General features: G+C 45.7%; 4 protein-coding genes across 6 annotated transcripts; 3 read left to right on the top strand and 1 right to left on the bottom strand.

The window, feature by feature from the left end:
• The first annotated feature begins 23 nt into the window (after positions 1–23).
• gpr137bb (G protein-coupled receptor 137Bb) lies at positions 24–5,222 on the top strand. The gene is made up of 7 exons (XM_037472085.2): positions 24–2,075; positions 2,846–2,895; positions 3,026–3,248; positions 3,339–3,488; positions 3,620–3,748; positions 3,841–3,962; positions 4,061–5,222. The coding sequence occupies exons 1-7, from the start codon at positions 1,659–1,661 to the stop codon at positions 4,167–4,169; spliced, it is 1,200 nt and encodes a 399-aa protein (XP_037327982.2). The 5' UTR covers positions 24–1,658; the 3' UTR covers positions 4,170–5,222.
• Positions 5,223–5,812: 590 nt separating this feature from the next.
• LOC119217953 (E3 ubiquitin-protein ligase TRIM21-like) lies at positions 5,813–8,481 on the top strand. Of its 2 annotated transcripts, none has more exons than XM_062564464.1 (2): positions 5,813–6,066; positions 6,541–8,481. In XM_062564464.1, the coding sequence occupies exon 2, from the start codon at positions 6,543–6,545 to the stop codon at positions 8,154–8,156; it is 1,614 nt and encodes a 537-aa protein (XP_062420448.1). In that variant the 5' UTR covers positions 5,813–6,066; positions 6,541–6,542; the 3' UTR covers positions 8,157–8,481. The 2 variants fall into 2 exon arrangements, with proteins under 2 accessions (XP_062420448.1, XP_062420447.1); XM_062564463.1 differs by having other exon boundaries at positions 5,816–6,011.
• Positions 8,482–8,562: 81 nt separating this feature from the next.
• Positions 8,563–20,435, bottom strand: ero1b (endoplasmic reticulum oxidoreductase 1 beta). 2 transcript variants are annotated; one of them, XM_037472043.2, is made up of 16 exons: positions 19,827–20,435; positions 16,891–17,010; positions 15,761–15,844; positions 15,287–15,328; positions 14,378–14,460; positions 13,815–13,888; positions 13,444–13,564; positions 12,964–13,010; positions 12,554–12,565; positions 12,435–12,461; positions 12,177–12,269; positions 11,831–12,077; positions 11,664–11,733; positions 11,476–11,562; positions 11,203–11,336; positions 8,563–11,045 (listed from the first exon to the last, which is right to left on the bottom strand). In XM_037472043.2, exons 1-16 carry the CDS (start codon positions 20,079–20,081, stop codon positions 10,985–10,987), a joined length of 1,557 nt encoding a protein of 518 aa, XP_037327940.2. In that variant the 5' UTR covers positions 20,082–20,435; the 3' UTR covers positions 8,563–10,984. The 2 variants fall into 2 exon arrangements, with proteins under 2 accessions (XP_037327940.2, XP_037327941.2); XM_037472044.2 differs by lacking the exon at positions 19,827–20,435 and adding an exon at positions 18,446–18,619 and having other exon boundaries at positions 8,564–11,045.
• A 113-nt stretch (positions 20,436–20,548) lies between these two features.
• LOC119217941 (E3 ubiquitin-protein ligase TRIM39-like) lies at positions 20,549–23,751 on the top strand. Its single transcript, XM_037472004.2, has 2 exons — positions 20,549–21,233; positions 21,455–23,751. The coding sequence occupies exon 2, from the start codon at positions 21,457–21,459 to the stop codon at positions 23,101–23,103; it is 1,647 nt and encodes a 548-aa protein (XP_037327901.2). The 5' UTR covers positions 20,549–21,233; positions 21,455–21,456; the 3' UTR covers positions 23,104–23,751.
• The last annotated feature ends 108 nt before the right edge of the window (positions 23,752–23,859 follow it).

Genomic DNA, 23,859 nt, shown 5'->3' with positions numbered 1-23,859 from the left:
TTAATGCAGGAAACATGTCCGAGTTCTTTGTTTATTGATCATGTGACAATTGGTCAGTGTGAACGACGAGTTCCACAGAAAGATCAATTCTAACGTGAGTTAATATCCGAGGTTGATGAAACTGTTCAGTGGCTTCAGATACTGAGGAGAATCCACTCCACTGAGAACCAGCAGCAGAAGAAGAACCAAACACAACTGTAATTATACACTGACTTTGATCTACAGTTTTCCTGCTGTAGTAACAAAGTATTTATTTGGTGCCGGAGAGAAAAACCATGAACTGAAATAATGGAACAAGAGTTTTCCAGCTGAGCTGTAGTTCTAAAAAGTATAATCAGCTTCACAACAAAGGGGCCTGAATTAGACACTGCATGCTTTTATATATAATAAATAAATACGGTAGGAAACTGATTTAATCTTTACCAATATTCTGTTTTATAAACTTAGAAAGAGAGACAGAATATTCTACTGGTACATTATCTTTTAGATATTAAGTGTTACTTGGTGGTGTTAAATGACCACTTCTTATTGGCTGTTAAAAACTGCTGAGACACATAATGTTCACAGAGTATGTATGTTAGTATGTACCATGTATCTAAGTGTCTCACTAGTGTGTGTGAGAGCATTTCAATAGCAAACATTCATTAGTACGTGTAAGAGTGTCGCAATAGTTGAGTTCTTAACGGACCCTCATCATTTCTTGCGTCCGATCTGAGAGAAAAATCCACAGTGTGAAAACGATTGTCTTCAGATGGTCTCTTCTCAGCAGGAGAGCACGAGCAGGGCGTGAGATGAAGATGGAGAGTGTGAGTTTGTCGTCAGCGCGTCGAGACGAGCTGCACAGCGTCGCCTGTTATCCAACAGCCGCTTATGTAAAAGCAGAGAAGAAGAACTGCAGAGAGGAGGACTATATTTAGGTTGCACTGGTACAGTCCATTCATTCATATTCCTATATTATGTTAATTAAATCAGAACTGGTTCATTCTGCGCCGGCATAAATGAAATAAGATGCTAACCTGTGGAACACACAGAATACGCCGATATCTTTACAATGTTACTCCCAGCAAAATAAAAAGGGTTTAGCCAAATAACATACATGATCTTTTCTCCAAATCATGGGGCTTAACAGCATTTTTTTTACTGGGACATTTGAGAATTTATGATTTTTCTTTTCTAAATGCAAACATTTAGATGGCCGGAAATCCCATTCATCCATATGCACCGCTATGCGCCTTTAAAAGCCGGTATCGGTCGGAGCCGGCGGTGTGATGCTGGAGTGACACAGTGTGTGTGGGAGGGGCCACGGGTCAGAGTCCCTCTCTCTCCTTCCAGATCCATCTCTCCGTCCTCCTCTCCTCTCCGCAGCATCCTTCCTCCCGCTCAGCCAATCCCCTGCCGGGGAGCGCGATCACGTGACCAACGGCCACCCAATAGCTCTCCACCAGGCACCGGCAAAAAAAGAGGGGCGGTGTCCCTCCTCCTCCTCCTCCTCCTCCTCCTCCTCCTCTTCCCGGTGAATCAGACGCCGAGTCGCTCGGATGTGAAGGATCCGTCTAACGAGCCGCGACACGTTTCTTTTCCTCCTCCCGGAGATCAGGGGCTGCTGCTCGGCCTTCAACGTCCTCTCCCTCCCCCTCCCGGTGGAACACAAAGGGGGGATGAATGGGGAGGCGATGGAGGGGATCCCAGCGCAGGAGCAGGAGCAGGAGCAGCAGCAGCATGCCGGCAACGGCACACACCTCCCTCCCCCTCCCACCATCACGCCGGCCATCCCCCCCTACGTGAAGCTGGGCCTGACCATCGCCTACACCATCTTCTACTCGCTGCTCTTCGCCTTCGTCTACGCCCAGCTGTGGCTGGTGCTGCGGTACCGCCACAAGCGCTTCAGCTACCAGACGGCCTTCCTGTTCCTGTGTCTGCTGTGGGCCGCCCTGCGCGCCCTCCTCTTCTCCTTCTACTTCAGGGACTGCGTGACCGCCAACGCACTCGGGCCCTTCGCCTTCTGGCTGCTCTACTGCTTCCCCGTCTGCCTGCAGTTCTTCACGCTGAGCCTCATGAACCTCTACTGCGCACAGGTGAGGGTGGAGGTGGGAGGTGGGGGGGGGGGGGGGGGGGGGGTGTGTCTGCACACCGTGACACCACGGATGGGTGTGGTCACAGGTGCGACCTCTGACCACACCCATCGGTGGAGCAGCGGAGATTGAGAGATTTTACGTTACGGGGGGCTTACTCGGGGAGACGCGTGGCCATTTTTTGACGGGCTTTGCCCCTTTGACCTCGGACAGGTCAAAGGGCCTCTCAAATGTCACAGGTATAAAAAAAAAAATGATTTAGTCGACTGAAGTTGTAAAATGTTGTTGCGTGTGAAAAGACCCCAAATTATTACTGTAAGCGAACCACTTTTAAGGTAAATTATTAAAGCCGTTTCTACTGGAATCCAGGTCCAGATCTAAAAGATTCCAAAAAAATATACAAAATCAATCAGGCTGAGACTCGGGAAAATGTTTGAGCCCAGATTTCTAAACCTTTTGATCTGTGCATCGCTCCAGACGTGCTGTTGGGATCATTGGCAGCTGTTTCTGTATCAAGAAGGTCTTTGTTGGGGCAATTGGGAAGAGGCTTGGTTCCAGTCCACCTACAAGGAGAAAGCACTCACATTTCGAAACGTCCTGCTCTTTAAACCCATGTGAAGATTCTCTGGACCTCAGTGATCCCCTTCGTTCTTCCTGCACAAACACCCATCGAGGGACATTCAGAGCTCTGAATTACTGAACAAACCATGAGTGAAGATGCAGAAGTCTGCAGCTGAAGGGGTCTAATCAGTCTTTTATCTCTGCCCCTCCAGGTTTACTTTAAGGCCAAGTCCAAGTACACACCTGCACTCCTCAAGTACAGGTAACCTCTTTATCCCACTCTCTCTCACTGAATATCTCAAGCACCTAAACAGCTCATATTCCATTGTGTATTCATAAAGCTTTATGCTTTCAGCCGTGCCTAAAATGTTTATAATGCACCTTTCCCCCAGACTTCCTCTGTACCTGGTGTTCTTGGGCGTCAGCCTCCTCTTCCTGGTGGTGAACCTGGTCTGTGCCCTTCTGGTCAAAATGACCGCCGCCGACGTGAAGACCATCGTCCTTGTGAGGGTCACCATCAACGACAGCCTGTTCGTCCTCTGCGCCGTCTCGCTGTCCGTCTGCCTCTACAAGGTCGCCAAGATGTCGTTGGCCAACATCTACCTGGAGTCAAAGGTACAGTTCTTCGGCAAAACCACCCTGACTGAGAGGTAAATGTAATCAAAATGAGTAATAATGTAAGTGTGTGTGTGTGTGTGTGTTTAGGGCACGTCGGTGTGTCAGGTGACCCTGATTGGCATCATGGTGGTGCTGCTGTATGCCTCGCGGGCCTGTTACAACCTGGTGGTGCTCGCCCTCGCCAACATCGAAGCCATCAACTCCTTCGACTACGACTGGTACAACGTCTCGGACCAGGTGAGGGTCCTCCGGCTTCTTTCAGTCTGGAGTTAAAGAAATTAACTTTTGAGGAAGTGTGAGAGCCTCTACTGCAATGAGGAGGCCTGCATTAGAAACTTGAAGGTGTCATCAGTCAAATGTACCTGCAGGCGGACCTTCGGTCGTCGCTGGGAGACGCCGGTTACATCGTCTTCGGGGTGATCCTGTTCGTCTGGGAGCTGCTGCCGACATCGCTGGTCGTCTTCTTCTTCAGGGTCCGCCGGCCGCCTCAGGAACGGGTCGGTCCTCCTGGCGGTTGGTCCGCAGGTGAAACACCTCAACAAACATCGGACGGAGCGTCATTCGTCTTTTTTTGTCTTTGTCTCTGCAGAGCACCGCTGGGATACCGAACCACGTGCTCTCCTCCAGAGGATACTTCTTCGACAACCCCCGACGGTACGACAGTGACGACGACCTGGCCTGGAGCATCCCTCCCCAGAATGCATCAGCCAGGTATTTCTTTTCAAATCGCTCTGGACGAAGCCGCTACGATCGATAGTTGCAACGACGCTTTGGTAAAAAGCAGCTGACCGGCGGTTTCTCTCCGGCAGCCTCAACTCCGACTGCTACGACTGGGGCAGCCGCCACAGCAGCTTCACGGTGCACACCAACGGCGACGAGCAGCGCCTGACCGCCGGCGAGCTCCACCCTTACCCATAATGCCCCCTCTTCACCGCACAGCGCCACTCTGCACTTTGACACCCGTCGGGTTTCGTCGTAGGCTTTAGAAGAATGCCAGAATGTTCAGCGGGGTTCCTCCACGCAGTCGGGATCACGAGTGTCTCCAACCAAACGCTACGATGTGTAATCCTTAAAAACCACAAAGGTGTATTTATCAGGATACGTCCAACCCATCAGGTGTTTTTGATCTCCATGTTTGATCACAAGTGATCCGTAGCTTTGTGCAGAGAGAATCCGGGTTTAATAGACCAACGGTATGTAGACCATGTCGGGGTGAATGATCAGAGAATGTTTCTTAATTATTTGAGTGTTTCCGAGGACGATTATTCAGGAGGTCGAATTAGTCTGCTATATTTCTACTTTTTGGTGGAAATCATTTCGGAATTAAATACGAGAAATTCAATTCTACAAGTTTTATTTTCTGGCCCTAAATGACCCTTGAGCCATTTTTTGATGTTCTTGACGGTAAAGTGGAATGAAATACATCGTAACACAGACATATCAACATAATCAATACTCTGTAGATATCAATTACTAGATGGCTCAACACCTCTGTGTTGTTTTAATGTTCACCTCAATAGATCTGAGTATTAACCTTCATTCAAGAGGTTGGTTTTATTTGACTATTATTTTTTTGAACATTCATTAACTGTAAAATTATTATCGTTATTATTATTATTCTTTGAGTTTTGATGAATTTTTGAATTCTAGGAGTTGTGTAAATTGAAATTAAACACATTTTCTCTGGAAAGTAACAAAACCATCAAAACCGTGTAATCTCTTAAAGAAGAAATGTGGAAAATGGTTTCAAAACACTTTTTGTTGATATGAGTTTTGTTTTGCAGTGTTCACATTTCTGTCACAATGTCCAGAAGAAGAAAAGAAAAGTCTATATTTCTAAGACGTAGGTTTTGTAAGTTATTTGTACAGAGTCTCGCTGTGTTTTGTTGTTGAGCTTTTTTGTGTTGGTGGTTTGTGTGTTTGTGATGTGAAGACACAAAAAATTCTAATTAAATTTATCATTATAACAGACGCAAGTTGATTTTATTTTTTTTATGTCTTTGATTTACTGGAAAAATATTATTTTCAGCAACGCAAACCTCAAATTTGCATTTAAAATAACTCAATTTAAATGTGATCCCTACTTCTGTTCATGATGATGTCTTTGAAACTCAGTTGTTAGCATGCTAACATGTTAAATTAACATGGTGTTATGACAATCTTCATACGTGCTTTACTGCGACGGTGTTAGCATTCAGGTTAGCCTCAAAGAGCTGCTAGCATAGCTGTCTGAAATCTTGGTGACTTTTTTTCCCCCCATGTTTTCTATTTAACTCAAAAGTTGGGACAACAATTTCTGGAAGAGTCTCTTATCAAAAAAATAAAATCATGGATACATTTTTAAATAATATTCTATACATAATATTGTCCTTTTCATTCAGTCATTGTCAAAACAGCACTTTGAGTGGAATTAATGTGACCTTCTAACCAAACTAACCCAGTTGTTTATGTAATGCACACGAAGGACAAATATGATGGGGGTCACGTGACTGACTGGTAGGAAAAAGCATCATGACTCCTCCACCAATCAGCATGAATCAGAGGGAGGAAACAAACGTCACCAGCAGATGGCGCTCCAGTAAGAGGCGGAGCTACACGGAGGGGCGGAGCTTCCACGTCACTCTCCAGAAACGAAAGGTAAGTTGGTCAGAGAGGCAGACGCGCTGCAGTGAAGACAAGTCTCCGTGTTTCTGAGAGAAAAGTCAAAGTGACGTCATCAGGTGTTCCTCAGCAACACAGCAGAGTCTCTTGAGAACACAGGTGAGTACAGCTGGTCACATTTACACCTTCAACAAGCAGGAAGAACACACAACTTGTAAGTTCCTCTGTGTTCACTTCCTACTTGATAGAATGTTAACAATAAAAGCCTGTGTGTTTATCCACAGTCCCACGATACAGTAACTCAGTGTAACAGCTTCAAACTGTCCCAGGACTTCAGTCACTTGGAGCTGAATCTCTGTGCTTTAAACTTTAGTCTCTCTCTGTTTCCTGATCCCTTCCTCTGTTTCCTCTTGCTGCGTCACGTTAAACGTGTTCAACAGGAACCTGCTGGAGGCTTCTAGTGTCAATCATCTAAATGAGATGCTACATGTTTGTCACCAAGTAAGCAGAGCGTTGTTAGCGTGCTGCTCTTTATTCACAGCATGTGGACACGTTCTGGGCTGTTCATCAAGAATAGTGACCATGAAGACACAGTATTTTACCCAATGTTACACGCTACAATCCCACTGCTTTCAAATGACAACACATTATAATTATAAATATTTCTTCTTTTCCACAACATGTGTAGACATGGCTTCTGCAAACTATGGTCCATCTGAAGATCAGTTCCTGTGCTCCATCTGTCTGGATGTGTTCACTGATCCAGTCACCACATCATGTGGACACAACTTCTGCATGAACTGCATCAATGAACACTGGAACACCAGCGACCAGAACCTGTGTCCAATGTGTAAGAAGGACTTCACCATCAGACCTGATTTGAGGGTCAACACCATGTTCTCTGAGATGGTTGTTCAGTTCAGACAGTCCACTCAGCAGAAAGCCAGCAGCAGCAGCTCAGAGCAACAAGAGTCCAAACCAGGAGAAGTTCCCTGTGACGTCTGCACTGGAACCAAAGTGAAGGCCCTCAAGTCCTGCCTGGTGTGTCTGGCCTCCTACTGTGAGACTCACCTGGAGCCTCATCTGACAGCTTCACGCCTGAAGAGACATCAGCTGATGGACCCTGTGGAGAACCTGGAAGGCAGGATGTGTACGAAGCACGATAAACATCTGGAGCTGTTCTGTAAGAGCGACCAGACGTGTGTCTGCATGCTCTGCACTGTTTTAGACCACAAGAACCATGATGTTGTTCCTCTGAAAGAACAATATGAAGAAAAGAAGGTTGAGCTGAAGAAGACAGAGGCTGAAATCCAGCAGATGATCCAGAAGAGAAGACTGAAGATTCAGGAGATCAAACACCTGATGGACCTCAGTGAGGAAGATGCAGGCAGAGAGAAAGCAGAAGGTGTTCAGGTCTTCACTGATCTGATGGAGTCTGTTGAAAGAGGCTTGAAGGATCTCCTCAAAACAATAGAAGAGAAGCAGGAAACCACAAAGAAACAGGCTGAAGCTTTCATCAGAGAGCTGGACCAGGAAATCTCTGAGCTGATGAAGAGGAGCGCTGAGGTGGAGCAGCTCTCTCGCTCTGAAGACCACCTCCATCTTCTCCAGTCCTTAAACATCCATCAGCCACCACCCACCAAGGACTGGACAGAGGTCCGTGTTTGTCCTCCATCATATGAGGGGACTGTGGTGAGAGCTGTGTCTCAGCTGGAGGAGACACTCAGTGAAAAGATGAAGAAGTGGTTTGCTGAAGCTGAGCTGAAGAAGGTCCAGATGTTTGCAGTGGATGTGACTCTTGATCCTGAAACAGCTCATCCTCAACTCATCCTGTCTGATGATGGGAAACAAGTGAAACATGGTAATGTGAAGAAGAATCTCCCAAACAACCCAGAGAGATTTTCTAATAGGTTCTGTGTTGTAACAAAGCAGAGTTTCTCTTCAGGCAGATTCTACTTTGAGGTTCAGGTTGAAGGAAAGACTCGGTGGTTTTTAGGAGTGATCAGAGAGTCTGTCGACAGGAAGGGAAACATCTCATTGAGTCCTCAGAATGGTTACTGGATTCTATGTTTGACAAATGGAAATAAATACTATGCTCTTGATGATCCTCAAGTTGATCTCTCTGTGAAGTCTGGTCTTCAGAAGGTGGGGGTGTTTGTGGACTATGAGGAGGGTGTGGTCTCCTTCTATGATGTAGAAGCTGCAGCTCTCATCTACTCCTTCACTGGCTGCTCCTTCACTGAGAAACTCTTCCCGTTCTTCTGTCCTGGTTATAGAGACTCTGCTCCTCTGATCATTCTCTAATTTAATGTGATGATTTCATTCATTAATGGGAATAATTTTGTGACACCTCATGGAGAAAATGTTTTTTAACTTTAAATTTGGGACTTTGAGTAAATTAGCTAAACAAATATCTGATGTCTATTACCTTTCCATCATGTTCAAAGGATACACTTTGTGTTATTGTTGTACTGCTTTAAAGATCAATGGATAAAGTGAATTAATAGTAAAGATGCAAAATGTACTTTTGGGGAAAAGGTGATTTGAATAATTAAATCAGTTTGGCTCATGTTGATTTGTTTTGTGTATATTTGTAATAGGACTCATGACAAATAAAGTCAAGTGATTAAAAAAGGGCATTTGTTCTTGAACAAGTTACCTTTACCTTTTCAATTGATCACAGATATTTATTTATTAATCTTCACATCAGTTCATACAAATACGGGTGATAATTCCTTAAAACTACAGTGATTTCTGTGTTCAGAATAGGAGAAAAACATGGATTTGTTTAAGTGCAAGAAGTCACTTTTACCCCAAAACATGAGGACATTAAGAATCAAATTCAAACAGATCAGGTGTCAGAAATATTTATTCTTCTTTGAATATATTCAACAGGTCCACACATCAACAAAGTGCAACTATATATATATATATATTAGTTTATATATAATCCATAGAGCTTCTTATAAACTAAAGCCAAACATGAAGCCGGTTCCTTTCTCTTGTCTTAAGTGGCGACGTAGTTTTAAGGCGGAGGAGCGTGTGGAGAAGACTTTAAAGGAAGTGGAGCTGCTGCAGGGCGTCGAGGAGGAAGAAGGCGCGCACACGTCTCACTCTCTCACCTGTCACTCACTCATCACCTGTCACTCACTCATCACCTATCACTCACCTCCACAAGCCGAGAAAACACACGTTACTTCTTACAGCCGCTAACTATGGAAGCAAAAGAAGAGGATTTAGTCCTTAACGTGTTTGAGGCAAAATAATCTGTGAAATGCAATAATAATAACAACAACTTTGAAAAGTACATCCGATTCAACGCGTTTAAAATTCACTCTTTGAATTTCCAGTGTAGTTTCTTACATTTTAAATTTAAAAAGTGAGAAAGCAAAAGGAAGAAGAGGTCGCTTCCATCCACACGTTTCATTTTGACAACATTGATGTCCTCTTATTGTGAAAAACAGCCGATGGAGGACATTAAACTACGGGATGAGGCCGAGAAGAAGATATAATTATACTTTTAATATTACTCTTTATGTTGGGAGTTCATATACTTGTACTTCAATCTGATTTCCTTTTTCAGGTTTTAAAACTATTAAATAATAATAATAATAATAATAATAATAATAATAATAGGTGACATGTCAGAGTAACTCTTATTCAAACTGACTGAGCAGAACAAAGCTTCAACACGGCGGAGAATCTTGATCGAAGGATCAATAAAAGGAAAATAAGAAAAAACATTGCAAACCAAACTTAAACCTCTTTGGTCCAATTTTAACTTTTCAGACTGGAATCAAGAATATTTCTGTAAAGCAGTTTGTCCAATAGATGGACGTTGCTTATTGATCGATATCGAGCCGCAGACAGGAAGTCAGGAACCACGGACAGGAAGTGAGGAACCACAGACAGGAAGTGAGGAACCACGGACAGGAAGTGAGGAACCACGGACAGGAAGTGAGTAATCACAGACAGGAAGTGAGTAATCACAGACAGGAAGTGAGTAATCACGGACAGGATGTGAGGAACCACAGAGAGCGACGGAACAATGAAAATATGTAATGTAACCGGAGGGTTCTGGTCTGGATCTCCACCTTCCTGCCTCCAACACTTTTTCCCCCGTGAGGAAATGTAAAATAAAATAATCAGAAAATCTAATAAATCCTAAATTTCTTATATGAATAAGGACTGGAGCAAAATAAAAGCGCAGAAAGTGATGCGGCACTTTGTTCAAAATACACAGAAACACAACATCTTCAACCAAACAGAATTATTAGTCAATTATAGCAAAAATCTGCTTCTGAATCAAGTCATAGTCCATTATCTTATAGCTGCAACGGTTGACACACACACACACACACACACACACACACACACACACACACACACACACACACACACACACACACACACACACACACACACACACACACACACACACACACACACACACACACACACACACACACACACACACACACACACACACACACACACACACACACACACACACCTTCTAGGTTGGCCCAGACCTTCAGGCTTTGAGCGACAAACCGTAGAGGAAAAGGAAATAGTTAAACAGATAAAATAAAGTGAAAGCAGGAAATGCGTCGGCGTGGCGACGCACTTTGAGGACCGCCCCCCCTCTCTCAGGACGGCGCCCTAACGTAGAGCCGTTAAAAGGACTCACGTAGAATCCAACAGGATGTGATGTCAGTAGAAAGAAAGAGAAAACTTGGACACTTCCTGTTAGACACGGTTCGCACCCCCCCCCCCCCACCCCCCACCTGCCTGGACTCACGAGTTTGTGACATCACTTCCTTCCAAACGACCGGCTGATTTCTACACGTCTCAGAAGAGACTAAAACAAATGTTTACAGGAAGAACGTCGCGTTTTACAGCAGAGAAGAAAAGACGTTGAGTTCACATTCATCATCTACAGGAGGAACCGGGGGGGGGGGGGGGGGTAATGGGAGGAGCCAGTGTGTGGGGGGGGGGGTTCGGTTTCACCGCTGATCCTGCTGCTCATGAAGAAAAGGCCTTCTTTGAATTTGGACTATTGCAGTTCTCCGGATGGGGGGGGGGGGGGGGGGGGGGGCTCCACTCCTGGCCAGGTGAGGCGTCACCTTGGGTTACCTGTTGTCCTTCAGCATCAGGCGGAAGACGTGCAGCTGATGTATGCTGGTGGACAACCTGGGAGAGGGGGATAAAGAGTAGTGAAGGCGGCTGGTCCATAGAGGGCGCCATCGCCCAGTTCACAGCGCCCCACCTCTGTCGTCTGCTACGTGCACTTCAGCACCTCCCCGCCTGAGATCTGCAGACAGGTGGGGGCGCGGCGGCGCGTACGTACCTGGCGAAGCCGTTCAGCAGGGCCACGATCTCCTGCCGGGTCAGCTGGAAGCCCTGAGAGGGGCTGTGCTCGGGGAGGTTCTGGATCTCCTTCTCCGAGAAGAGGATCTTCAGAGCCGTGCCGAGGCCCTGAGTCTGGGGAGGGGGGGGGGGGGGGGGGGGGGGGGCGACACAGGTGTGGGTGTTTGTTTCATCACAGCACGGTCGCGCCTCTTCCCCACCTTTGGGTTCATGTTTAACCCCTGAAAGCAAAACCTGGCGCTTCAGAGCTCACCTGCAGCTTTCCCCACAGGCGACATTTACTGCAGCCGACGCAGTCCATGATGCGGGAGATGTTTTTAAAATGGAGGCGGAATTCCTCCTGAAGGGCAAACGAGAGCAGACCAAAGGTGCCTCGTTTTAATCTAATTACAAAAACAAAACAAAAAAAAGGGGCAAACAAGGCAAAACACACGGATTCACCTTTAATATTTTGGCTTCGATCTTGTGTCCGGCGAACATTGACCTCTCGTCAAAGTGCATCGGGAAAGCTCTGGAAGACAGAAGCAGCGGTTTGGTCTCTCGGGGATCTGCTCGTAGGAGAAGCACGGCGCCAGACGCCCCCGCCCCCCCCCCCCACGACGTCTCACCTGATCTCGCCGAAGACCTGCAGCAGCAGCTCCTTGGTGGCCGCGTCCTCCTGCAGGTTCCCCGTGTACAGGTTGACGAAGGCCCGCTCGAAGTAGGGCGCCACCTTGTAGAGCGCGCGCAGCTCGATCAGGTACAGGAAGTAGAGGTTCTTCAGGCGCCGCGTGCCCTCGCCCTTCGTCTCCGCCGTGTCGAAGCGCTGCCGGAACTCCTGGACGTTGGGGCCCCACACGGAGCGGTCCCAGCCCTCTGGGGGGGGGGGGCAAAGAGAAGACATTCGAAATACGTTTCTCGTGGACGACTGAATCCAACACGCCAAGTCAACGCCACGGGCCCGACCAGACGTACCGTCCAGCAGGTACTGGGCGCACAGGTGGATGTTGATGCTGCTGTGGAGGCCCGAGATGAGTCGGTAGAAAACTCGCTTCTCCAAACACAGGCCTGAGGACGCGAGAGAGGAGAGCAGTGAGGGAGGGGGGCGCGTTTTTCATCCAGAGGAGCAAAACCAGAGAGACGCGTGTTCTTAAGTCTCCCGTCGGCTGCAGGACTTTTCAGGAGATGCAGAACATTTATGATGGAGGTGGAGAGCTGGCAGGAGGTTCTCACCTTCCAGCCACGTGTAGAAGCTCTCTCCTGCAACACAGAACACAAAAGGCGCCTCAGTTCTGAGTTTCTTTTTCACACCAAAAAAAAAATTGAGGTGAAGATGGTGAAGTTTTACTCACCGTCGTCGTCTCCTGAAGACAGAAAGACAAAGAGAACAAAGCTCCGTCAGACCGTCGCTATCATTAACATCTAAGACGCACATTTCCTTAATGGGCTGCATTGCATTTCCTGTCCGCTGTGAGGCATTATGGGTAAAGATGTGAAGCAGAGATGTTGTTCACTAGCTGAGGTTTCTGCTTTTACGTCATTGATTGATTGACTAGACGCAAAATCAATGATTCTTTGAACGTGATTTTGACTTCAATACATTGAAACCTAATCAAACACAAGTTGTCAATCGTTGTGTAAAGGAGAAATGTAAAATAGTGTGAATACGATTATGAATTTGAGCAAAGTTTTTATTTTCTTTTTAGTTTGTAGAAACTGAAGCTAATGAAACATGGGCTTTATTTATTTATTATTGACTCACCTCTGCTCGGAACCAGAGGGTTCAAAGGTCGGTACACCGATCTGGGCCTGTAGACAAACACAAATGGTAACAATCAATGACCATTTTGAAGTTTACAGTCAAACTGGCAGGAGGCACATTTACAACTTGATATTTGACCATTTGTTATGAAATAAACAGGACAGAGAAGAAGTTTTCAGCTACATTTTTGTTTTAGAGCTGTCAGTAATCTGTTTGAACACAGAGTAAAAGTCGATGTTGTATCAGAAACACTGCTAACTAACACACTAACACCATTTAAAATGCAGACTTCAGCTCTTTATTGTCCTTCTGGGAACATTTGGTATGCGATTCAGTTAAAAACAGCCGGTGCGTTTTGAGCAGGGAAATAAGAATTCATTGTAAGACCAATCAATGATACCAAAGGTTAAAACTTTCCCCTCAGGAGCGTCATGAAGAAAGGGTTTCATCAGCAGATCACTCTGTCTGTGTGAGACTCACTTGAAGCAGTTTTCCTCGTAGATGCTGTTCCACACTCTCCAGGCTGAAGGACCTTTGTACCCAGTGAACCGCTCCGGATTCAGCAGCAGATCCACGTACTCAGAATCTGGAGAGCTTTCATCTAACACACACACACACACACACACACACACACACACACACACACACACACACACACACACACACACACACACACACACACACACACACACACACACACACACACACACACACACACACACACACACACAGGAGAGAGATGAAAAAAAAAAAAGAAACATCCTGTCGTGGATTTGGATAACTCAGGCGTTGCTATGGCGACGCAGGACGAGGAAGGGAGCGATCGGGTTCAGCGGGTCACGTGTCCTCACCATCCAGCTCACAGAAGTGGTCCTGCGCGTCGTCGTGTCTCGCCCAGTCAGCGAACGCCTGTTTGCTCTGGTTACTGGAACAGGAAATAAATGCATATGAAAAGGATCAAACATGTTTTAAAGAAAGCACAAAATGTGGAGGTGGATGTCGGGAGAACAACGTCCTTTGTTCGGGTTGGTTATATCTTTCCTGGCAATGAGTCCATGAACTTGTGTTTAATCACATGAATTCAAATCAGAAAAGGGGGAATTGCTAATAACTGGATTCATGGTTTAACTCAACTTCAGGGATCCAGAGTCCCTGTTTACTGATTAATGAAGAGACGGCAGCGCTGTCAAAGATTTACAGTTTGGCGAGCGGACTTCAAACAAATAAACACTGAATATCCAGAAACGCATGAAACACAAGAGGTCGGTTCTCCTTCCTGGTTTCTCCCCCGTGAGGTTCTTTTTAGACCTTCGAGTCGAGCCGGTTTTGGAGATCGTTTCGCATTCGGAGCAAACGGGCCGAAGGGGATAAAAAGAGAGAAGAGGGACGGGGCGAAGGGCCCCCGGGGGGTCACCTCAGGGTGCTGTTGATGGCGCCCAGCTCTTTGACCTGCTCGCACTCCGCCGCGTCCGGGGTCGGGTCGGCCGCAGGAGAGTACTGGAGACGGAGAGGAGAGAGAGAGCGTTAGTCCAGGTGCAGAGCATCCCGACCGACCTGCTGCAGACGGGTTGGTCGGGATTCCTAAACTCCTGTAGGCAGTGTCCTCCACACACGCACACACACACACACACACACACACGTTTCCCAGCCGACGGTCAGAGAAACACACTCGACCTCGACCGAAGCGTCCAGAGCAGCGCTTGGTCGTCACAAGACAAACACGAGGTGCGTGGAAAATGTCAGAGCAGATAAGTCGAGTGTGAACGGGGGCAGAGTGTGTGTGTGTGTGTGTGTGTGCGGTCACTGTATCAGCTAATGAGACAGAAAGTGCTGGAACAAACACAGCTGCTGCTGAACTCCATTAAACAAGTCGAAAGGGGGGGGGGGGGGTTGTTTTCCAGAAGTGAACAGGTGTTAAGTCCATCTGGTTTTGTTCCACACCGGGTCTAAAACCGCTGATTAATGTACTGTGTGCGAGTGTGTGTATGTGTGTCTGCACACACACACTGGCAGAGGAAAAAGTCCCAAAAGTTACATCCTTTTTCCTCCTATTTACAGTCAACAGATGTTTTACGAAACTACTGTGACTTTTTTTTAAAATAGTTTAAACTATTTTGTTGGGATTTTTAAAGATTTATGTCTTCAGTAGGAACCGAGGTAAATTAAGCCTTAAATCCTTTCCTACTTTTTTATTAAGCAGAACAGTCATTTAGAAAAAAAGTAAAAAAGTGCCTGTAAAAAGGTGAAAAGGGAAGCAGACACAAAGGATTGTGGGTATTAGTCAATGTCTGCACTTCATAACATCCGCTGTCTTCATTCTCACCTTGTTGTAGTTCCCCGACTTGATGCCCACTGGGATCTTACTCTGTGAAACACAACGCAGAGGAAACGTGAGGCCGCTTTCCCTCAACCGCTCAACCAATGAAGCCCAAAATCATCACCATGACGACGCCATTAAAGACGCTATTAGAAGCCAAACATTCTGTGAAACCAAAGTAATTCACTAAAAATGATATAAAAAATACAGGTTAACAGACTAGAATGAAACAAAGACATTTTCTGGTGCTTCACAAGAGCTCAATAAATAAACTGTTATAATTATTATTATTATTATGATGCAGTCATTCAATTGGATGTTAAAGCCATTCTCTCCCCATGTATTGCTCCTTTTGTATTTTTTACAAGCGATCCAACTTGTCAGGTACCATGTAGCTGGGATGTACTGCGTCATCACTCTTAATGTGTGCGTGTGTGTGTGTGTGTGTGTGTGTGTGTGTGTGTGTGGTTGACCTCTGACCTCTGGACAGGGTTCCACATGACAGTCTTTGATGGAACAATGTCCATCGTCGGGCCAGAAGGGACACGGCCGCTTCAGGTTCACCTGGAGAGGAGAAGACTCACTTCTTACTCTTTTCATTCGGATCGGAGTCACCTCATTATTACTAGAAGTATTTATATGAACAAATGGAAACATCTGAATGCTACTAGGGATGGACGGAAGACTACTTTGATTACCGTTTAATGGTTCCAGAGATATTCTTTTTTTAAATTACTGTAACAAATCTTGAGTTTCACAGTTGGTTGGACAAAGCTCACTATTTAAAATAAAAAAACAACCAATCCATAATGGAGATTCATCCATAAGAGACAGACTTTTTTAATAACTGCTTTAAAAACACAGCTTTTGGATTCTGTTTGTGTAAAAACATGCTTCCGTGATGATACTAGAGAATACGTTAAATTAAATGTCATCTAATTCACAATTGCAACATTGAGAAAGCACTTGAAAACATTTCTTGACTGACAGGTTTGATAAATGGTTCCTGAACTCGACCTTTAATTAATCAGCGAGCTGAAATACGAGTTCAGCAGAGCCGATGAGGTAAAACAGAACGACCTTAAAGTACTACTGCTGCTCAACTACTGTGGAAACTGTTAAAAGTATTTCACAATACTTCATAAAAACACACCGATCGCCGCTCCTGTCCGGCTAAAACGACCCAACGGGACCAAAAACTCCAATCTGGTTTACTGCAGACGTTCAAACACAAAGATTTCACACAAAACGGGTTGTGTTTGTCTTTGAGAACGCCGAGAACCTGATAATCAGGGGCGCGGCCTCTACCGGTTACCGGCCTCCTCCCGGCCTAATTAACGGCGTGGGGCGGCCGGAGGAGAGGAGCCTCCCCCCGAGAGCCCCGAAAACCACGCGTTTACCACCAGGAAATACAACAGATCGTGAGCGATCCAGATGTTATTTCCCTTCTTGAGGGGAAAGGTTGCCCGGCAACAACAAGCAAGGGTCATCAGACTCTTACTCGTAAACACACAATAAATAATTACAGTATTAAGTGTCTGTTTGGAAAATGGTGCTGCAGGGAAATGACTTTGTGCTCGTCAGTCACAAGGTGAAGGTGGAGCTCTTACCCTGTAGTACCTGAAGTAGTCTTTCTCCGTCAGCCTCTTGATGCGAGGGTAAAGCTTGAAGTTGTTGAACACGTCGATGCTTTCCACGTCGCAGAAGCAGTCGTCCAGGACCCCCGTCAGCTGAGGCGGAGACGGTTGGTTTAACGTCACAAGCAAGACTCGCAATAAACACAACACCATTTAGATGCTCCGCCAAGGGACAGTTTTGATACTCTGTTACGCAACATGTCGTCGTGTCTTCATCTGCTGCACCGTCTCGCTCACTTATTTATCTCAATGAATCATCTCCAAACAAATGAGAAGTGCTGCGGCGGGAAGTCGATCACCACCGCGCGAGCAAGATGCGAGTCGAGATAAATAAATATGCATTTGCATGAGTTTGCATTCATCCTTGTTAAATAAAAAAAAAAAGAGAAGGCACTGAATTAACAGCTAACGCCTGCAGGTGAAAAGAATCAACGGCTGCACAACTAAAATATAAAGTTGTATTCTTATTTTAAATCTACTTCCAACACCAACAATCCCACATGCCGCCCCCCCCCCCCCTCCTTCACAGCAGGAGGCCCTTTCCATACATAATACATCCACCGCGTCTGTTACCTGAAGCCACACATTCAAGATTCATCCCTCTGACACGTTACAATGTGAGACCCTGAAGGAGCTCAGTAAACAGAGGATGGCATTAAAAGGTGGGGTTGGAGGGGTGGGGGGGGCGTTAACACCACCCGGGTGTGGTGGGGAGGCTTTGCTCTACGTGACACCGCCTGCTGCTGCTGCTGCTTTAATCCACCTGCTTTGAGTGGATGAAGCAGAGCGCATCTTGTGAGCGACAAAAAGCGGAAAACCAGATGAATTGTTTGGTCTCTAAAATGTAAAAAAAATGAATTTTAAAAAGCCTTGATTAATAAACCTCCTAATGGTCACACAGCCTACGACACAGTACCTGGTGAAATACTGAGCCGTTACTAAAGTACATCTAAAGTGACTTAAACAGACGTGTAAAACAATCGATGACCATGTCAGTGTTTGATCATAACTGGTTGCTAAGCAGTAGAAACTTCAAATTACTGATGTTGTTTTAATGGGGATCAATGTTAACTAAATATTTGCTAACAGCTGGTCTAACAAGCGAAAAAGAGAAATTGCTCTAAATTATTATTACATTTTAATTTTGTAGTTGTTAAAGTAGTTCATATGTTATAACAGTGACAAATTACACAGAAAGACTTCTATTTAAAGACCGAGGAAGTTCGGAAGCACTTCCCTTTATTTGAATGCCATAATCTCCTTTTCATTTAAAAAAAAAAAAATGAACCCACATTTAAATTACAGGACAACATTAAATGTTAGACTGAGATATGACTGAGCATTAGGAGCCATCTTTTGGTACATGCTAGAAATACTGATCTGCTACTTATTTAAAACCTTTTTTTTTCTTCCCCCCCACTCATATTCAAGTTTGTCAGAACCGTGTCATCTTCTGCCCTCGCACATTGAGAAAAACACCTGGAAAGCCCTCAGGAAAAGAACCAAACTCTTCAAAATAAAACCAAACCTCCGAGTACAGCCCTCCACCGAGCACCACGAAAGGCAGGAAGAGGACAATCCCCCTCAGCATCTTTCTGTTCCGCCACTTCTGTGTAACTCGAATTGAAACTTCCTCTCAAGTGAGCTTGGTGGCCAGATGTCGCAGCGGCAGCGGCGGCGGCTGTCTGCGGGGTTTGTCGCTTCGGACCTCCGGTCGCACGCTGCGGAGCCCCCGCCTCCAAACAACCGGCTGTCAGACGCTTAAGCCCCGCCCCTCCCCGCCGGCGGCTCGCGGTTCGTAGTCCGCTTCCGGCGGCTGAGGCCGTCGGGGGCGATCGTTGGGTGCGGCGCGAAAAGACTACAACTCCCAGGGGAGGGCGGGGCGAGGCGGGGCGGAGGCTCTGCGACAACCAATCACGGCACACCACGCTGAGCTACTCGCTAACGGCAAGAACAGCCGTTTGGATCAAAATAACAAGCGGTGTCTAAGGTCCAGACGTTTTCATTTTTCAATATTTTAACTGTTCTTTTTAAAAAAATGAATCGTCTTCTAAATTTGTATTAATTGAAAAGCCTACATTTTGGTAAATTGTCGTATGACGACACAGCAGTTAAGTCAACGACTGTAACGGAAGAATTGTGTGTATTTTTTTTAGATAAACACATGATGTGACCGTCCTGTAATGTAAGTTTATTCAATTTAACTTACAAAGTGACGTGAAGGTTAACTGTATCATGCTAATTAGTCTTAAAAAACAGTTATTAATACAAAATAATAATAAGGTGGTAACGTTTCCCTCGTGAATATGCAGGCTAAAGCTAATGTATATAGATATATATCCATATCTAGATATATATCTATATATTACAACCGAGCGAAGATTAAATAACTGGTATCGGACTTTCACAGAGAGAAGTACCGCAGGTCCTTCCTTCCTGCTGCCGCCAGGCTGCACCCAGTGAACCACAGAACATTACCAAAGAACACTCACATATATGCGCAATAAAATGACAATGTGCAATAACAACTGGCGTGCACTGTGTGTACATATACATATATTTAGGTCCTACTATATTTAGTTGCTGTGGTCTTTTATTTTTGTTATTATTACTGCTGCTGCTCTTGTTTTTTTTCACCATGCATCTCGTGTGCTTTGCTGCCGTGATTCTGTGAATTGACTAATAAAGGAATATCTTATCTAATCTTATCGATGGTGGGTGTTGCTGCTCGCAAACAACACACGCTCACACCCTCGGTGACGTCATTTTAAGAGGACCGAACGTGCTAGAACGTTTCCAGAATGGGAGCGTTTTAAGTCCTAACGTGAAATAATGAAGACCCTTCGAAACAACTACGTCTCGAACACACACGGTTCCGCGAGCCCCCGGTGGACGTCACTCAGACTCACATGGCAGAAACAGCTCTGGTCCGGGCTCTCCGGCGCTCGGTTGGGGCTCGTCGGGGTTCGGCTCGGGCTCGGGTTCGGGCTCTCCGGGGCTCGGCTCGGGTTCGGCACTCGGCTCGGGTCCGGCGCTCGGCTCGGGTCCGGGCTGTTCTGCGTTCGGGGTTCTACGTCGTTTTGGTGAAACCAATCGAGAACAAAGTTCCCGAAGAACCAGGCCACCAGCAAAAAACCTAACGCCTGAAAAGTTACTTTCCACATCACTCACCGCTCTGGCGGAGCACCAGTGGGGGGGGGATGCGGGGCAGGGGGGGGCGGGAATACACTAAATAATAAACAAACAAGAATCGCCGGGACTTGTGTCAGCGCGGTTCGTCCTCCTCCTTGTGTGGCGACTTCGTAGCTACGGAGACGTTAGCTTCTGGCTAGCCGGAGCTAGCATCCGCAGAGGCTGTAAAGAAATGGGAGCGGGTCGATGGACCGAGCTGCCCGGTGTCTGACGAGCCTCGCACGGACGTTTAGATCCGTAACCGCCCTCACAGAATCGGGGTCATTGGCTAAAGACGGTACTTAACCGGAGAAGTTTGTGTTCACGGGATGGCACCTTTAGAATCAAGTTAGATAACAAAAGAAGTGTGTCTTACTTCCGTTATGCCTTTTCAAAATAAAGATACACGGTTTTAAAATAAGTATGTTTGTAGAGAACTTTCATAATATGTTGAACTCTTGTCAAGTTTTGTTTTTTAGATCTGTATTGATTCTGCCTATAGGATTAGTACATGAGTCCAATGAGAATGAAGTAGATGTACACTGGCTTAGTCTTTCTTGATTATTTTCATTGCATTCTTATTGACTCCCTTTATATGCTACCTTTCCGATGTACTAATTAATCTATAGTGTAAACATTTTGACAGATGTATTATGAAACTACTCATTAGTGTATATCAACATTAAAAATAACGACAATAGGACTTATCCAACATAAGATGAGGCATGATGCAATATTTCTTTCCAAAGCCTTTTATTTTGAAACTGGAGAGTTTTTCTCTGAAACGCCTCAGATGTGTTCCCTCCAGTGACCACCAGAGAGGATAACAACACATTTCAGAGAACTTCCGCCTCTCATTTATTAACAACTACGTGTGAAAATAAGACACAAGATTGCCCTTTACAGGACTAACAGTGAGCAGACACAGTGTTTGTTGCAGAGCTGCAGAGGATTATAGTTGATTTTGCTGATTGGTAGATAGAGCCTGAGTAACAAGGCTGCTTTAGGAGGCGGTGCTTCAACGTCATAGTGCGTAAATGAAACTTAACTTTTGTCAGCCCAGAGCTGCAGACTCCTGCGTTCCCGTTTAAAGAAATATTAAAACGATTTCGTCAATTCCTTCTCAACAACTGACCCAAATATTGGTGAGTTCACCTGATGATGTTTACTGTGTTTCAATAACTGAAGTTAACAGAAAACCTTCTGCTTGAAGCAAACAAGAAGCTGCGCTCTATTCACTTCATGTGGAGAAGGCCTGGAGAATTCAATAATATCATTTCTTCAAATGCTGCAGTTATCATTCTTTTACAACTCTTATTCAAATAAAACATGTTATCATGCTGTGACCTTTGTCCTCCGTATGTAGAGATGTCAGCTGTCAGCTGTCTGCTGTATGAAGACCAGTTTCGATGCTCCATCTGTCTGGACGTGTTCACTAATCCAGTCTCCACACCATGTGGACACAACTTCTGCATGAACTGCATCACCAAACACTGGAGTTCTATTTACAAGTGCCAGTGTCCCTTGTGTAACAAGGCTTTTACCACCAGACCTGATTTGAGGGTCAACACCTTGCTCTCTGAGATGGTTGTTCAGTTCAGACAGTCCACTCAGCAGAAAGCCAGCAGCAGCAGCTCAGAGCAACAAGAGTCCAAACCAGGAGAAGTTCCCTGTGACGTCTGCACTGGAACCAAAGTGAAGGCCCTCAAGTCCTGCCTGGTGTGTCTGGCCTCCTACTGTGAGACTCACCTGGAGCCTCATCTGACAGCTTCACGCCTGAGGAAACATCAGCTGATCGAACCTGTGGAGAACCTGGAAGGCCGGATGTGTACGAAGCACGATAAACCTCTGGAGCTGTTCTGTAAGAGCGACCAGACGTGTGTCTGCACGCACTGCCCCGCCTTAGACCACAAGATGCACAAGATTGTTCCTCTGAAAGAAGAGTATGACGAGAAGAACGCAGAATTGGTGATGAAAAAGGTGGAGTTACAGCAGATGATCCAGAGGAGAGAGCTGAAGATTCAGGTGTTCAAACACTCGGTGAAGCGTATTAAAAAGAACGCCCACATGGAGGCAGCAGAGAGCGTTCGGGTCTTCACTTCCCTGAAGAAGTCTCTCGATAGAGGCCTGAGCGAGCTCATCAAAGCGATAGAAGAGGAGCAGAAAACCACGCAGAAACAGGCTGAAGCTTTCATTAAAGAGCTGGAGCGGGAAGTCTGCGAGCTGAAGAAGAGGAGCGCTGAGCTGGAGAAGGTCTCCCTGTCCGGAGACCACGTCCACCTCCTTCAAAGCTTCCAGTACCTAAACGCCGGTCCACCCACCAAGGACTGGACGGAGGTCAGCGTCCAGCCGCCGTCCTACGAGGGGACCGTGGTGAGCGCTCTGCTCCAGCTGGAGAAGAACCTCAGCACGGAGATGAAGAGGCTGTTCGCTGAGGCTGAGCTGAGGAGGGTCCAGAAGTTTGCAGTGGATGTGACTCTTGATCCTGAAACAGCTCATCCTGAACTCCTCCTGTCTGACGATGGGAAACAAGTGAAACACGGAGATGTGAAGAAGAATCTCCCAAACAACCCAGAGAGATTTTCTCATTATAACTTTGTTGTGGCCAAGCAGAGCTTCTCCTCGGGCAGATCCTACTTTGAGGTTCGGGTCAGAGGGAAACCCAAATGGATCTTAGGCGTGGTCAGCGAGTCGGTGTACAGAAAGGGACCCGTTACCATGACACCTGAAGATGGATACCGGACCATATGGCTGAGGAACGGAAATGAATACAAAGCTCTCGCCGGCCCGTCGGTTGTTCTCTCTGTGAAGTCTGGTCCTCAGAAGGTGGGGGTGTTTGTGGACTATGAGGAGGGTGTGGTCTCCTTTTATGACGTAGAAGCTGCAGCTCTCATCTACTCCTTCACTGGCGGCTCCTTCACTGAGAAGCTCTTCCCGTTCTTCAGTCCCTGCAGGAACGACAGGGGTCAGAACGCCGCCCCTCTGATCATCTCTCCCGTCAATCAAAATGTCTGATCTTAATTTTAGGATTTTTTTTAAGCGTTGCCAGCGAAACATCATACTAAATAATCTTCCCAAATTTTGTCAAAAAGGTTGATTTGAAACAATCAAATACAGAATCTAATGCAGACACTGTGGGATTTGATTGAAGACATAAAAACTAAACAATCACAGGTGGATCAAGATCCTCATTTATGGCAACAAATGTACATTTTCTTTAGTATCGTGTTCTTTGATCATTATTCTGTCATCCAGTGAGTCATAAGATGTGAAAACAGGAACTGGAAGAGTTTACTGACAAAAGACTGGATTTGTTTGATGGTTTTGCTTCTTAAAGACAAATGTGAGGAATGTTGATTTTACTTTGTTAATCACTGGGCTTTTGATATAATTGCACCGTTTGTTTTAGTTTATTTTCTTTCATTATTTTTGTTTTAAATGCTTTACATGAAGCACTTTGGACGGCTGTTCATTTTGTGTTTTGAACGATATAATCACCAGATTATTTAGTTTTTAAACGGCGTTACTCACACGTTTAGAGGAGGTTGATGTACAGTACGTCAGTGACTAAAACAGATGCTGTAAAGAGAATAAAATCATGTTTTGTAATGAATGACATTCGTCTGCTGTGGAAATTCATTGCAGTAAAGTCCGTTGCAGGAGAAGAAGCTTCTGGTTTTCATTTGATACCTGCAGGCTCTCACAGGCTCCAACTGCTGGGAGCAATCCTCCATCCAAACTCCATCGTCCAATAAGGAGCCGGAGAAAAGC

This window comes from Pungitius pungitius, chromosome 9, assembly GCF_949316345.1.
Source record: "Pungitius pungitius chromosome 9, fPunPun2.1, whole genome shotgun sequence".
NCBI classification, from domain to species: domain Eukaryota; kingdom Metazoa; phylum Chordata; class Actinopteri; order Perciformes; family Gasterosteidae; genus Pungitius; species Pungitius pungitius.
Note: the sequence above shows the minus strand (reverse complement) of the source record. Positions and strands in the feature narration are given on the sequence as shown.